This window comes from Clarias gariepinus, chromosome 9 (genome assembly GCF_024256425.1).
Source record: "Clarias gariepinus isolate MV-2021 ecotype Netherlands chromosome 9, CGAR_prim_01v2, whole genome shotgun sequence".
NCBI classification, from domain to species: Eukaryota; Metazoa; Chordata; class Actinopteri; order Siluriformes; family Clariidae; genus Clarias; species Clarias gariepinus.
The window spans coordinates 28930752-28945533 of NC_071108.1; the positions used below are offsets into that span (position 1 = coordinate 28930752).

The 14782-nt window shown below is 41.2% G+C and overlaps 1 protein-coding gene across 1 annotated transcript in view; it reads right to left on the reverse strand.

The window, feature by feature from the left end:
- Window positions 1-1938: 1938 nt before the first annotated feature.
- The window catches only part of LOC128529752 (membrane-associated guanylate kinase, WW and PDZ domain-containing protein 2), an 84807-nt gene continuing 71963 nt past the window's right edge, over window positions 1939-14782 (reverse strand). The window contains exons 14-17 of the mRNA XM_053503251.1: window positions 13378-13445; window positions 13125-13271; window positions 11660-11798; window positions 1939-6425 (exon numbers count right to left, since the gene is read on the reverse strand). Of these exons, the coding sequence (XP_053359226.1) occupies window positions 5419-6425; window positions 11660-11798; window positions 13125-13271; window positions 13378-13445 (1361 nt within the window). The 3' untranslated portion in view covers window positions 1939-5418. The remainder of the gene's footprint in view (window positions 6426-11659; window positions 11799-13124; window positions 13272-13377; window positions 13446-14782) is intronic.

Sequence of the window (14782 nt, forward strand, 5' to 3'; positions counted from 1 at the left end):
CATCCCACCCAATATATGATACCATACAGAGGCAGCAAAATCCATTCGCTAACAGACTAATCCAACTTTGCTGTCACAAAGACCAGTTCAGGAAATTACTCACCTCTACGTAACAGTTGACAATAGCAACATATACATCCCTTTATTCACTGTCACTTTACACACACATACTGTACATAACACTGACATTTGCACATTTCATGTCTTTTTCTTATTTAAATTGCCAGTTTGGACCATGGTCAGTTCTAAACATATGTTAGTATCCTATGTATAATTGGCAGCAGTACCATTACAGAGACCATCAATCTATTAAAGAGCTCATGTACTAGTCTCAGAGTTTAGACAGTGGCGTTGTGCTCCCCCTGCTGGTAAGCACCTTCAAATGCACTTTGGGATTCTAAACTGAGGGTGTGTTACTGAACATTATTTTTTTTGTTTTTATTTTTACACTGCAAAATTTATGTCTCTATGCTCATGTGAAGAGCACTATTGCAAATCAGATCAAGATGGTGTGTGTAATTGGGAAAGGCCACTGTGGTGAGGTGTGGTTGGCCCAGTGGAGAGGAGAGAAGGTGGTGATAAAAGCATTTAATACATCTGAAAAAGACGGCTGGTTAAGAGAGCCTAAGATCTTCCAGAGCATGCTTATCACTCACTCACTCACTCACTCACTTACTCATCGTCTATACCGTTTTATCCTGTATTTAGGGTCGCGGAGACCTGAAGCCTATTCCAGGAGACTTAGGGCACGGGGCGGGGTACACCCTGGACAGGGTGCCAATCCATCGCAGGGCACACACACACACATACATACACACACTCACATGTTCATTCACACAATACAGGCAATTTGGGAACGCCAATTAACTTAATCTGCCGGTCTTTGGGCGGTGGGAGGAAACCAGAGAACCCGGAGGAAACCCACCAAGCATGGGAAGAACATGCAAACTCCATGCACACAGAGATGGGAATGGAGTATGACCAGGAGTTGTTTAGAGCAATTAAAACTATTTTAAACCGATGTGTTGCTGCTGATGTTTTTTCTAACTTGCATACAGTTCAAAGGATACAATATGGATCCACCCCCCTTAAGTCTTAAGGTCTTAATACATTAACACTTAAGTTGGTCATCAGGTAGTTCAGACTACTGTATTTGGTTGCTATTAGACATGTATTAAGACATACAGTATTCTTCCACTAAATGTCTAAATCCTGTATTTCTCAGTACTTTAAGGGAATACTTAGATTTTTAAGCTATTCTTTAACTGATTGTTCAGTCACATGCCAGCCCAGTACGGGATTTCTTTTATAATGGTTAACATTATAGAACACGCAAACATGAACACACCAGCCTTACTTTACCATTACTGATTTCTGTGCCACTGAAACAAATAATGTACCAGAATGACATGGGTCTATACACACTGGAAGTGTAAATCACCAGTCCTGATTTTAGTTTGCAAGTTTTTCTATTATAACTGTTGGTATGTAATTATTACACAACTTCTGATTGAATGGGTGCCAAGAAAATGCAAAAACATATGTACTGTATGATACTTGTGCAGTACATACATTTTAACTAAATATGTACGCTTTGAGTGCTTGTGGATTATTTCAATTGCAAGGGATAAGTTTGTAAACAGAATCCATTAACGATAAGACCTACAGTAATTAGCCATAACTGGCTGTTGTGTTTTAATGTAAGGCAGAAATGTACAGAGAGACCATACCATTGCTCTTTCATAGTAGATACATAAATCTTTATTACTTTAATATAATTTAATACAATTTGCAATTTGGTTACAACTGTATATAGCATAATCATAAAAGAAATATAATAATATATCTATTATATTTATGTCGATAATAAACTGTACACGTTAGATATATATATTTATATTTATATATTTACAATTCATACATGGTCATAGATATATTCACTGCATATACCTGCACATATATATATATAGCAAAAAAAAGAGAAAAGGGTCTCAAATGTAAAGCTGCATCTGGCACTGGCTCACATCCATATCATTTTTACATCACACACACATACACAGACTGAAACTTTGCCCAGACCTGCTGGGAACGTAGAAACTATCCGGCTATACTGTATGAATGCTTTAAAATGGTGACATCATACTGGTTACTAGTATACATTTGGCATCTGGCACTATAGTATATATCTCATACCTCTGGAGAAAAAAAATAACCCAAAACATGTTTATTCGTCCATCTGAGAATTTCTCCTGAGGTATAGGAAACAACGCTAAGTAGTTAATAATTCATCTACTCTGGTTTATGGCTGAATAGCAGCATAATACACGTACTGACGTTCATTGCCCTTATTTAATCGTTTAAACATGACACGTTAAAAACACAAACATACAAAAGTCCCTCTTTACGGAAACAAAGGTAAAACATCACCTTGAGACAAACTTCCAAAAGAAGCGCTGCACAGTTTGCAAACAGATTCCAGCTTTAGGACTTTACTGCAGTCTTTGGTAAAACAGATAGAATTAATAAAAAAAAACTAAATAAAAAATTAAATAAATCTACAGTGGAACCCCGGATTGCGAGTTTGGGAGTGTTCTGCAAGACGAGCAAAGATTTTCAATAAGTTTTGACTTGAAAAACGAACAAGTCTTGGTTTACGAGTACCGAGTATCAGTATCACACACCCACACACAGACCCCTCCTACTTTCGCCTTCACAGACACACTCAGACACACACACACTTTCTCTCTGCTCTACACAGAAACACTGCTCTGTTGCAATTCTTTTCAAAGGTAAAGTTCAGGTTAATTTGTTTTATTTTTACTTTAAAGCAGTGATTCTGTTAGTGTGTCGCTTAATCAAGTGTCATTAGAGAGATTTCTTTTTTTTTTTTTTTTTAGATTAAACAGTGTTTCCGTTGTGTGAAAAGAGTGGAGGAAGGGTAACTGTGTAGACGAGAAGGGGGAGAGGGGGGCTTACTTTAGATTTACACACATACACATACCTGCGCGCACAAACGAAAAAGAAAACGTATCTGTATGGATTTAAAGTTAAAGTGCAGTTTAATTTGTTTTATTTTTACTTTATATTTTGTGTTAAGTATTTTTATGTATTTATTTTTTGGGTGTGGAACGAATAATTTGGGAAAAGTCAATTTGGTTTAGTGTTTTGGAATACGAGTCCACTTTCAGAATGAATTATGCTCGTAATCCAAGGTTCCACTGTATATCCATCCAGCGTAGAATGGCAAAGGAAGGAGATGCATGTTTTGATTGTGTTGTGTTGCAACACAGAGGGCACTTTGAGTTACTGTTTCATGATCTCTGAGTTTGGGAGTGAAATTTATAGTGACACTCTGTGGTTTCTGGCTATTTCTGTTCCTCCTTGAATCTTCCACTTTGCCGCTGCATAGTGTAATTTCAGTACTTAACAACGGATGATGTCAGACACAATGTGACTTTCACAGGCAACATAAAAATATCGGTGCTGTGGTTATTGCCGAAGGCAATCAAGCGTTCATATCAGACTGAGGTCAGTGAGGTCATAAGGACAGTGGTCAAGTTACAGGAAGATGTTTGACTCCAGACAGAGTGATAAGATTCACTTGAAAGGCTTGAAGTCTGTAGGGATCAAATGACTTTGAAGAATGAAGAATCTTTTGAAGCATACAAGTGTAGCGTACATATAGTACACATAATAACACTCTACATGGTTAATACACTGCGACACCTACAAAAGCCAAAACTTTTGTTTTGTTCAGTGGGTAAGTATTTCCAAGACAAAAGTGAGACAATATGTTGATGTCTTTTATACCACAGTATCCTCCAATCTGATTGGCCAAAAATGATTTTGGTGTTTGTCAGAATTTGTGGGATTTTGTTTGTCTATTTGACCCCCTCGGGGTCGGAGGAGTTTCCCCAAATTTTGATGTTTTGTTCCGTGTGCTGCTCTTAAGAGATGTTTTCGTACCATTCTTTATTCGTGACTGTGTTTCTAGGCGAAATTGTAAGTCTTCTCCTTTGGCTGAGAAGCAGCTATGAATAGTCTCAGGATGCTTTACTGTTGGCATGACACAAGAGATATTTACAAAGGGCGTTCAAGTCAAACCAGGATTTATTATTAAATTTTTCGTGAATGATGTGGCAAAAGCCTGTTCCTTCAAAATTGACGAATAACTCGAGGCAGTTTGTAGGAACTGTTTGTAGGAACTGTACGATCCCGATCAATTATTCACGAACAGGAACTTAGCTGGGAGTTATTGCCACATCCCTGTACAGTCCTGACCTCGCTCCAAGCCATTTCTAAATTTTTAAGCCATTAGAGAAGTTCTAGGGATACTGTAGCAACGTTTTAGATGGGAAGCAGGCAGTCTGATCTTGGCTCTGGCGTTTTGAACATTTTACCTAATGTTAGCCAAGCACTAGTGAAATGCTGGGATGGGTAGCAGGGGGTTATATAGAGAAATAAAGGTAGTTTTTACACTTATAACTGTGTTCTGTTATTCTGCAAAAACAAAAGTCTTGGTTTGACTTGAACGCCCCTTGTATTCATTTAATAGAAGAAGTCTCCAGTGTCAAAGCTTAATGTCAAAGGTTAATTAGGCACTGACCCTTTATTTGTCTCGTGTACATTTCATAACATTAAACGTAGAATAAAATTTGCAATAATTGTAATTGTAATTGTTGGAAATGCTGTGGTATAAGAGCAATAAAATAATCATGCTGTTAGAGAAAAGTAATCAACTAATTCTGGTTATTAATGGTAACCATTGTAACTGTCGCTTTGTGTCTCTCTATATCACATCACCCATGTTTAAAGGACTTTTCTACAACAGCACACCCTGAAATGCCACACATAATATGCCACATACATATGATTTATGATGGAAAATGTCTAACATACATAATACATATTACTCATCTTTAAATTTTTTTTTGCATATCGAAAATCTTGGCTTGTGGCATTTTATTGCTTCATGTGTGCCCCAAATATAGGGGCTCAAACAGGATATAGACAAAACTATAACCTTATTCCATCAGTCTTCCCGTCTATATAACAAGCTACAGAAAAAAAGGCAGACAATTAAAGACAGAGAGAAAAGAGCAAAGTTTTTAGTTAGCCCAGATCTAATAACATAACAGGCAACACAAAGTATAACAAAAAACACAGAATAACGTCCCTCAAGCATTCAACTGAGAAAGGAAAGCAAGAGACAGAAAGTGGCAGGACAGAAAACCTCGTCCTTACAAATATGTTACATCAACACTTTTTATTCTTCTTATTTAGAATTGGTATATGGACCACAGTATGGCTGTAGTCTCCAAAAGTGTTTGGATAGTGAAATATTAATATGGCCCACACAGATACTTAACCTAAGAAGAACCTGTTTCGAATTGTAAAAGGATTTCCTGGAAAAACCTGTCAGGTGATTGAATTCTCTCTCACTGCTTGCTCCTTTTCTTTTCCTGTCAGTCTGTTTCTTTCAATTTCTCTACTGAGCGTGTGCAGACCGGATTTGAACCAGGGATCCGGAGCTATGCTGCTTATGGCTTCTGAACGGTACCTTTCGTAGTTAGAAAACTTAGGGACGCTGGCGGCTGAACCACTGGCATTCGTCGCGGTTACTTGAGATTCTGGCTCTGTGTGCTGGGAGATGAGAAAGGAGAACGGAGACTGATGGGCAGAGAGGTGGCTGGAATGAATCTGTTCTTTCCTGGGCAAATGCATGCCAACGTAGGATCGAGTGTCGACTTCCCATCGCCGTGATCTCTCTTTCCCCAAAATATTTGTCAGAATTTGCTCTCTCTTACTTTTTGACTGGCCTGCTAACTCCGGACCGTCTCTCCCGTCCTTGTGCTTTCCACCAGTCAAATTGTTGCTGTTTTCCACTTCTCCCCACTCCTTTCTTTCTAACTTCACTTCTTCCTCCTCATTCCTTTTCTGACTAATCTCTGCATACTTCTGATTAGGATTAGACACGCCCATTGATTTTCTCTCCCGCTCTCTTTCTTGCTGCTTTTCCTCTCCCTGAGTCTCTTCCTCTCTCTCATTTGGTTGCCTCCTTCTTTCCTCACTTTTACTCCTCCTCTCTGTATACCCTTTTGTCTCTCTCTGCCTATGCCGTCCTCTTGGCGCTGGTTCACTGATATCGTCTCCATCGCTGTGGCTTTCGTGCATGTTTCTGGGTAAACTGTGGGAGCTTAGTCTCCTCCTTCTCCTCCTGTCCTTTGACCTGTGACTTGTGACTTGTGTTTGTTTGGAGTTCTCCTCCCAGCCCATATGCTCTGTCCCTTTTATCTGTCCGGGGGCCCTTCCTGTTCTTGGAGGGCTGGATGTGGATTTCAGACGGTGGTGATGGTGATTTACTGCAGCCAGATGCGGCTGCAGGGCTGAGGGCAGGGAGGAGAGGGCTGCTCCTTCATCATGGCCTAGAGAAAGGGAAAAAGAGCCAATTAAAAAGTGCCAAAGCAGTGCCACACTGAGTTTGATAACTGACCGCTTTAAATAGACAGATACAAAAGTAATTGTATGATTGACTGATAAGGTGTTTGATGTCTGTGTGTCAACAGCCTGTGATTGGAGAGAGTCAGGTAAGTTTCTGCGTTGCTCTGCATCAAAGAGTAAAAAATGTACTTTACTAGTTGAAGTTTGAGCTAATATGAATCACAAGGAAGTTATGAAACTGAAACGAGTAAACATTACATGTTGGCGATTTTGATGTATATTCAGAGTTTTATAAACGTGTTTCTTTCATGTTTGCACCTTTGCCAAAATTGATTGTGGGTTTTTCCGTGATAATAAGTGTTCTCTTATATATTTTTCTGGTGGATCGAGTCTGTGGAAATGTCACTGAGTGCAGTAAATGGGAGAAACTTCTTTTAAAATCAGAATGTATGTTTATAGACAAATCTGTGTATAAAAATTACAGTTGATGTTAAGGAGGACGGTGCTAATGCATTTTATTTTGCATCCTTCAAATGAATCACATCGAATCGGAAGGCGTATGTATTAATTGTCTGTCCTTTGTCAATAAACTGCAGACTCATCCCGAAAAGGCCTGGTGGCCTGGTAGTTCATTTGTCGTGCTAAGTGAAATCCGTTACATTTAGCATAGTTACAGCACATGTTTCCAGACTCAATTGATGACTTCCAAACATAGTACATTACACAACAGAAAAAAAAGCAGAAAAACAATGTTGATTCAAGTGAATTAACCTCTAGATGCAAACTTGAGTTTGTAACACTCAAGAACAGAAAGGCCTGCCCAGTTATGGAAAGCATGGAAAAGTAAAAGAAGGGCTCTTAATCCAAAGCATACCACATCATTTCAAACATAGTGGCGGCAATGTCCTGACATAGGCATGTATGGCTTCCAATAGAACTGGATTCACTGGTGTTTATTAATGATGTGACTGCTGGTAGAAGTAGCAGGATGAAGTAAGAAGTGTAAGAGACGTTCTTCTCAGATTCATTCAAATGCTGCAAAATCAATAGGACAATGCTACGTATAAAACTTGTCACGAAACTATACTTAATGGCCTTAACCCGAATTAGTACGCGTTTGTTTTACTTAACATAAAGCTGAAGTCAAAAAGACCTCAACAGTAGAAGGTGGCTGCAGTAAAGTCCTGGCAAAGCAGATCAAGGGAGGAAACTCCGCATTGGGTCATGACAGTGGTAAAAAAGGCGCTTGAGAGACTTCAGACTGCCCTCCAAGGTGCTCAGGAACTTTAACTTCTGCACCATAGAGAGCATCCTGATAGGAAACATCTCAACCTGGTTCGGGAACAGCACCATGCAGGACAGACGAGCTCTATAGAGGGTGATGCGATCAGCAGAGCGCATCATCCGCAGAGAGCTCCCTGACCTGCACTCAATCTCCAGCAGGCGGTGCTGGACCAAGGCCAGGAAGAACGTGAAGGACCTCAGCCATCCCAACAATGGACTTTTCTTTGTGTTGAGGTCAGGAAAGCAATTCCGCTTCCTGAAGGCCAACACAGAGAGACTGAGGAGGAGCTTCTTCCTGCAGGCGATTCGGTCTCTTAATCAGTACACCACACAGTACTGATCCACACAGTCTGGACATACTGCACAACTACACTTTGTGGTCATTAGGTAAATCACTCTATAACAAGCCACTTAAAATAAATTACTTTAAGCATATTTGCACTGCACAAGACACTTTAAATATGTGGATTGCACAACCCTGGACATTACCATTTTTTTCGAAATTACAGGTTCAAAAGTGATTGTTTCTCAAATCCAACCAGGGGATTGGTTTGTGACAATAGATCTGAAGGACGCATATTTTCACATAGAAATATTGCCACAACACAGGAAGTTCCTGAGGTTCGCTTTCAGGGGCGAAGCTTACCAGTATCGGGTCCTTCCATGTAGTCTAGCTCTCTTACCCCGCACATACACAAAATGCATGAATGCAGTTCTGGCTCCTTTACGACTCCAGGGCATCCATATTTTGAATTACATAGACGATTGGCTGATTCCAGCTCAGTCTCAGGAGCTAGGCCTTCGACATCGGGATGTCATCCTAGCTCATCTCCGTTCCTTAGGATTGAGACTCAACGCCACGAAAAGCATGCTCTTTTCTGTTCAGAGGACAACATATTTGGGTGTTACATGGGACTCGATCGCAATGAGGGCACAGCTGTCTCCCACTTGTGTCGAATCTACTCTCAACACTCTCAGGGAAATCAAGCTAGACCAGAAAGTGACTGTTTATCACTTTCAGAGATCTTTAGGTCTTATGGCAGCTGCGTCCACGGTGATCCCTTTGGGCCTTCTGCACATGAGAGCGTTTCAGTTGTGGCTAAGAGCCAGGGGATCTCACTTGAGGGCCAATCCCCAGAGGCAAATAAGGGTTACGCGCCAGGGGCTTCGTACCCTTTCTATGTGGTTCAGACCCCGGTTTCTGACTTTGGGTCCCACTCTATCTGCGATTTTTCATCGCAAGACGGTGACAAAATAATGACAGACGCTTCCCTCACGGGCTGGGGTGCGGTCTTAGGTGGCCGTCCAGCCCAAGGGAGCTGGAGAGGCCATCTTCTCGCGTGACACATCAATTGCCTCGAAATGATGGCTTTATTTCTGGCCCTGAAACACCTTCTCCAGCAGTTGAGAGGCAATCATGGCCTAGCGGGTGGACAACACTATGGTAGTCTCATACATAATCGCCAGGGCAAACTGTGCTTGCACCGCTTGAACAAGCTAGTGCACCAGGTTTTGCTTTGGGCACAGGACAAGTTCCTGTCCCTTAGGGTGATTTACATTCCAGGGCATATGAAGGTGGGAGCAGACTTGCTGTCCAGACAGGCTGTGACACATGGGGAATGGAAACCCCACCCTAAAGTAATTAGTCAAGATGGAATATTTTATGTAGCAGAGATGGATCTCTTTGCCTGCAAGAAACAGCACAATGTCCCCTCTGCTACTCTATGACTCCTCCAGACCCCCCCTGGGTCTGGATGCGATGGCCCATACGTGGCCCAGATTATGTCTCTAATATCTCTCCTTGACGGCTCACCTTGGGTGATTCCAGTAAGGAGAAATCTTCTGTCTCAGGCGCAAGGGACAATTTCATCCCCGGCCCGAGCTCTGGAACCTTCACCCCACTACTAGAACTTATGCCCTCAATTGGAGTGTATTTGAAAGTTGGTGCATTGCAAAACTTGTAGACCCAGTCCACTGCCGAATTGTTTCAGTGCTGGAGTTTCTGCAAAAAAAGTTGTCCTCGGGATTATGCCCTAGTACCCTCAGAACGTGCGTAGCCGCCATTTCAGCTTGTAATGTTCTGACTGATGGGGTTTCTGTGGGAAAGCACCCTTTAGTTGCCCGTTTATGTGTGGAGCCTCCCTTTGAACCACTAGAGTCAGTGCCTGTCGGCTTCTGACCCTTAAGTTGGTTTTTCTTATGGTTACTTCTTTGGAGAGATGCTACTGCCCTAGGCTACGAGGTGCGTGGTCACACTTCGCCGCAAGCAATCAGGGCTCATTCAACCAGGGAAAATACCTTATCTATTGCGCTGACAAGAGAAGTCCCCTTGCAGCAAGTGTGTGATGCGGCAAGTTGGTCCTCTCCGCACACATTTGTTAGATTTTATAGTTTGGATGTTTATGTAACTCCAGGCTTACAGGCCCTCGAGTCAGCCTCCCAGAGCTAGGTCTGAGACTCCTGAGTCCTGACACTTGCAGTGCGGTGGCGTTGGTATGCTCATTTCCATAGCGTTTTCATGCAAAATTGAGTGTAGCTTTTGAAAGTGAACGTCTCAGGTTACTTTGCATGAAACCCTGTTCCCTGAAAAAGCGGGAACGAGATGCTGCGATCCGATGCCGCACTGTTTGCATGACTGGACGTCCTTGCCGACAAAATTGATCTGAGGAATGTTTCCAGTTCACTCCTATTTATAACCTGCAGGTGCACTTCATCAGATGATGTCACCTGACCAAGGTAACATAAGCCAAAAATTTTGCGTGTTTGACACACACATGCTTCACAACCGGCAACACAAAAATATGTGCCCATAGCGTTTTTAGCATCTCGTTCCCACTTTTTCAGGGAACAGGGTTACAGCAAAGTAACCCGAGACGTTAGCATTGTAGCTCAAAACACAACACAAACAGTTCAGAGGCAATGCAGAGCGACTTAAAAGCAATTACTAAGGAGACAGTGTTGTGTAGTTAAGATAACGTTAGCAAATGTGTTTTTTTGTTGAAAGTGCCTCCATTTAATTCTGAATGTAGGTTTTGGCACTAGCATCCTGGATTTAATGTTCTTTTTGGCCATCCAGAAGTGGGCAGGACCATAGCGGATAGACGTCATGAGATCACATACAAAAGGTCAATATGGCATAAGAGTTTAAGAACATATGGGTTGAATGGAACATATTCTGTAGCATGCAGATAATTAGCATCTCACTATGGATGACTCCCAATCATGGTTAAACAAATACAGTTTATTATGCAATAGAGAAAGAGAGGTAGAAAAACAGGAAAAGGGGAGAACTAACAGGAACGACTACCAACCGCGTGTTCTCGGTCCGCCCGATCACATAGAAGCAAGGCTCGCCCAGCTTGGAGTTGGTCATACAGAGAGAAAGACTGGAAAGCTCCACTGAGGGATAGACAGAAAAAGGGAAAGGAAGAACAAATGTAGAGAAGTAGAAAAGTGCAAAGTTTTTCCATGATGGTTCAGTTAGAAGAAGTTTGCAAAAAAATTCAAGAGATAATAAATGAAAAGGAGACAGAAGATCCAGGAGACAAGAAATAATAAACATAGGAGGTAGAAGAAGGAGGACATGAAAAGGAATCAAAAATGTCAAGAAATGGGAAAATATAAAATCATAAAAAAGTGTATACAATCAAAATAGAAAGAGTATAAGGTGAAAATTAGGAATGCAAAATAGAATAAAGCACAAGAAAAAATTATTGTTAGTAATCTGTTAAAGAAAGAAAAAAAAAAGCTCATAAACCCAGAACTGTCAGCCTTAAAATTTTACAGCAAAACTGCATCGGCATTCATGTCCAGCGATGTCTGCCTCTATTATCCTCTCACATTCATCACATGCTCAGGTCTAAGAATCCTCCAAAACGTTCACTCATACCAGTGCGAAGTAAGCATCCGGCATGTCTCGTCTGAGTGAACTTACCGTAGTCAGGAACATATCCGTTGCCTTTTTTTAGGACAAGATGGATCTTATGGCCTGAGGTCCTGATTTGCTCCACTGCCTGACTGTGGCTCATTCCAGCTGTGCTGTGTCCATTGATCTCCACTAACTGGTCGCTCACCTGCAACATTCATCAATATTGCACTGTTAGCCTTATAATACAAAAGTGTGACTGGTGATTTTACGCCAGATACATATTTTTAATACAGCTTACACCCTTTGTATTATTTATCATTAATGTTAATTATCTTAAGATGTATTTACAACTTGAGAAGCAGACATTCACCTGGATATAACTTACAGACTCACATGCAGTTCGACAATTCCCAGTTCATGTCAGGCCAAAAACTAAGCCATGCGGTTTGAGAAACTCTTCGTAGAGCTTTGCAGGACAGGACATATCTATGCCAGGACACAGATCTGTGCAAGAGTGTTCAAGCATTTCTAAAATGTTCCCTGGAGCACAATGTGCTCCATTATTGAAAAACAGAAAAAGTTTGAAACTAAAAGGGGCTTTGAGCTACAGTAGTGACCCTTTTAACAGAGCTTCTCCCAGAGACTGGAGAAACTGCCAGAAGGAGAGCCAAAAAAATACTCCATTTATCAGCCTATGCTAGAGTGGCTAGATGAAAGCAATCCTAATAAAAAAAAAGGTATACAGTATGGCAGATAATTTCAGGACACAGATTGAGAAAAAAAAAAAATCTTTGATCTGGACTTGGAAAACCAGGTACTTTTTCTAACTCGCTAACTGGCTAAAACCATACGTACAATAAACCATGACATTGGCGCCATCATACTATAAAGGTGCTTCTCAGCAGCAGGGATGGGGACACTGGTCAGAACTGAGCGAAGGATGAACGCAGATACTTAGAATCCTGCTCCAGAGAGGACATGTCCTGAGACCACGGTGAAGGTTCACCCTTGAGCATGAAAATTTCTCAAATTTTACATCCTATGGTGGAGAACATGTGTGGAAATGTGTTCAAGGGGCCAGGCTGAAGTACCTGAACTCAATAACTGAGTTCAACATTCATTGAGTCCATCACATTTGTTTGAACTTGAGAGGATCTACCATGAGGAAATTGAGAAAGTGGACATATCTGGGTCTGCAAAAGTTGTAGAAGCCTTGCTAAGAACCCTCAAAGCTATAACTGTGCTAGGCAAACAGTATCTTCTATACCACTTATCCTGTGTACAAGGTTGCAAATGGACTGGAGTCCATCCCAGGAGACTCAGGGCATGAAGCTGGAAAGGGTGCCAATCCATTGCAGGACACACACACACTTACACGCCCATTTACACACTATGGGCATTTTGGGAACGCCAATCACCGTAACCTACACGTCCTTGGACTGTGGGAAAAAAACGTACCCGGAAATCTCCTAATCATCACATTTAAAAAAAAATTATTATTCTCTGTACAGACACATCCAAACCCACTAACCTGCATCTTGTGGCTGCTCGAGGCTGGTCCTCCTTCCATAAGGCCCAGAACATAAAGATCCATGTTATATTCACTCCCTCCTCTTAGACTAAACCCAAAACCAGTGGAGCCTCTCTCCAGCTCTACACTGTAGTACCGTGATGTGTCCTGGGACAGAGTGAGAAAAAAAAAACATATTTAAAATCCTTACATGTCCTAAAAGTCTTACATGAAGAATGTATACCGTGAAGAATAATACAGTATGTTGTCTAACCTTTGGTTTGGACCTGTGAGGCTTTCTGCTTTTGTGATGGGGATCACTTTCTGTGTGCTCAGATGAATCTAAGGGAGACATGAAGGAGAGTGTGAGGGGAGTGGCACAGACAGCCAATCAGAGAGGAGGAAGGTGAAGGAAGACGCAGCAGTTAAGGTGACACTTTTTATTTCATTACAGTGTGCTGTAAATTATAGTGGCTATGGATGTCCATATTGAAGGAAACTGTGCATGGATGACCACATTTTTCCAGGGCCGTATAAATAATTAGAATATTAGTTGCAACACTGCTTAAAGTGAGACACTGATTTCTAACATCTGCAATAAAAAAAAACAATAAAGTTTAAGATATAGATTTCTAACAATCAGTACAGAAAACTATACTGCACAATTTTAAAACAGGTACACATGGGAAATCTTGGACAACAACACTATTCCATTTTCATACGTCACATTTCGTTCATACTGCACTGTCATACCCACACAACATATTTTTACACTTCTATGTTCTTGTATATACTTTAATACCTCAGATTTTATCATTTCTATATGTACAATGTTTAAATCCTGCACAATTTATACCCTTCTGTATACAGTAATTTTAGTTAAATATTGTACATTTTCAGCCTGTACATACACTACTCACAAAAAGTTAGGGATATTGTTATTTTCCTGTTAGCTCTGAATTTTAATGAAATAAGTAAAAGTTCCCTTTGATATTACTAATACTGTATGAGAAGAAACACCATTTTCATTACTTTAATATTTATTACCCCAAAAATTTTAACAATAACTGGGATAGCCCCAAATAACAAAAATTGACAATGTCAGTAGCGAGTGTTTCCACCATTTGCCGCAATGACAGCTTGACAGCGCCGTCTCATGCTCTGAGGCAATGCGTTCCACTCTTCCACAAGTGCTACACGCAGTTCTGCCAGGTGATCATCCAGTCTCTGCTTCAACTGGTCCCAGACGTGCTCTATGGGGTTCAGGTCAGGGGACATTGATGGACATACCATATGAGGCACTCCAACTTCCTGAAGTCGAGCTGTGACAATTCTGCCACGATGTGGTGGAGCATTATTACCCATGAACAGAAAGTTGGGGGTGTGCTGGCGAAATTGGGGGATGATGATGGGTTCTACGACGTCTCTGTGGTAGGTACTGTACGTCCAGTGACTGAGCCATGTACAATAACCAAATCTGTTTTTCACTGACTGGTGATGCCTGCCCAGACTGTTGCACCTCCTTCACCAAAGCAAACCCTGGGGACCATGCTGACCTCAGCGTATCGCTCTTGATTGGCCCCAATATAAGGCACACGTGTACACAATAAGGCTATTACATGTAAAACACAAAATGAGGTGTGTCTATCACCCCAATACAATTGCCTCCCTATCCCAAA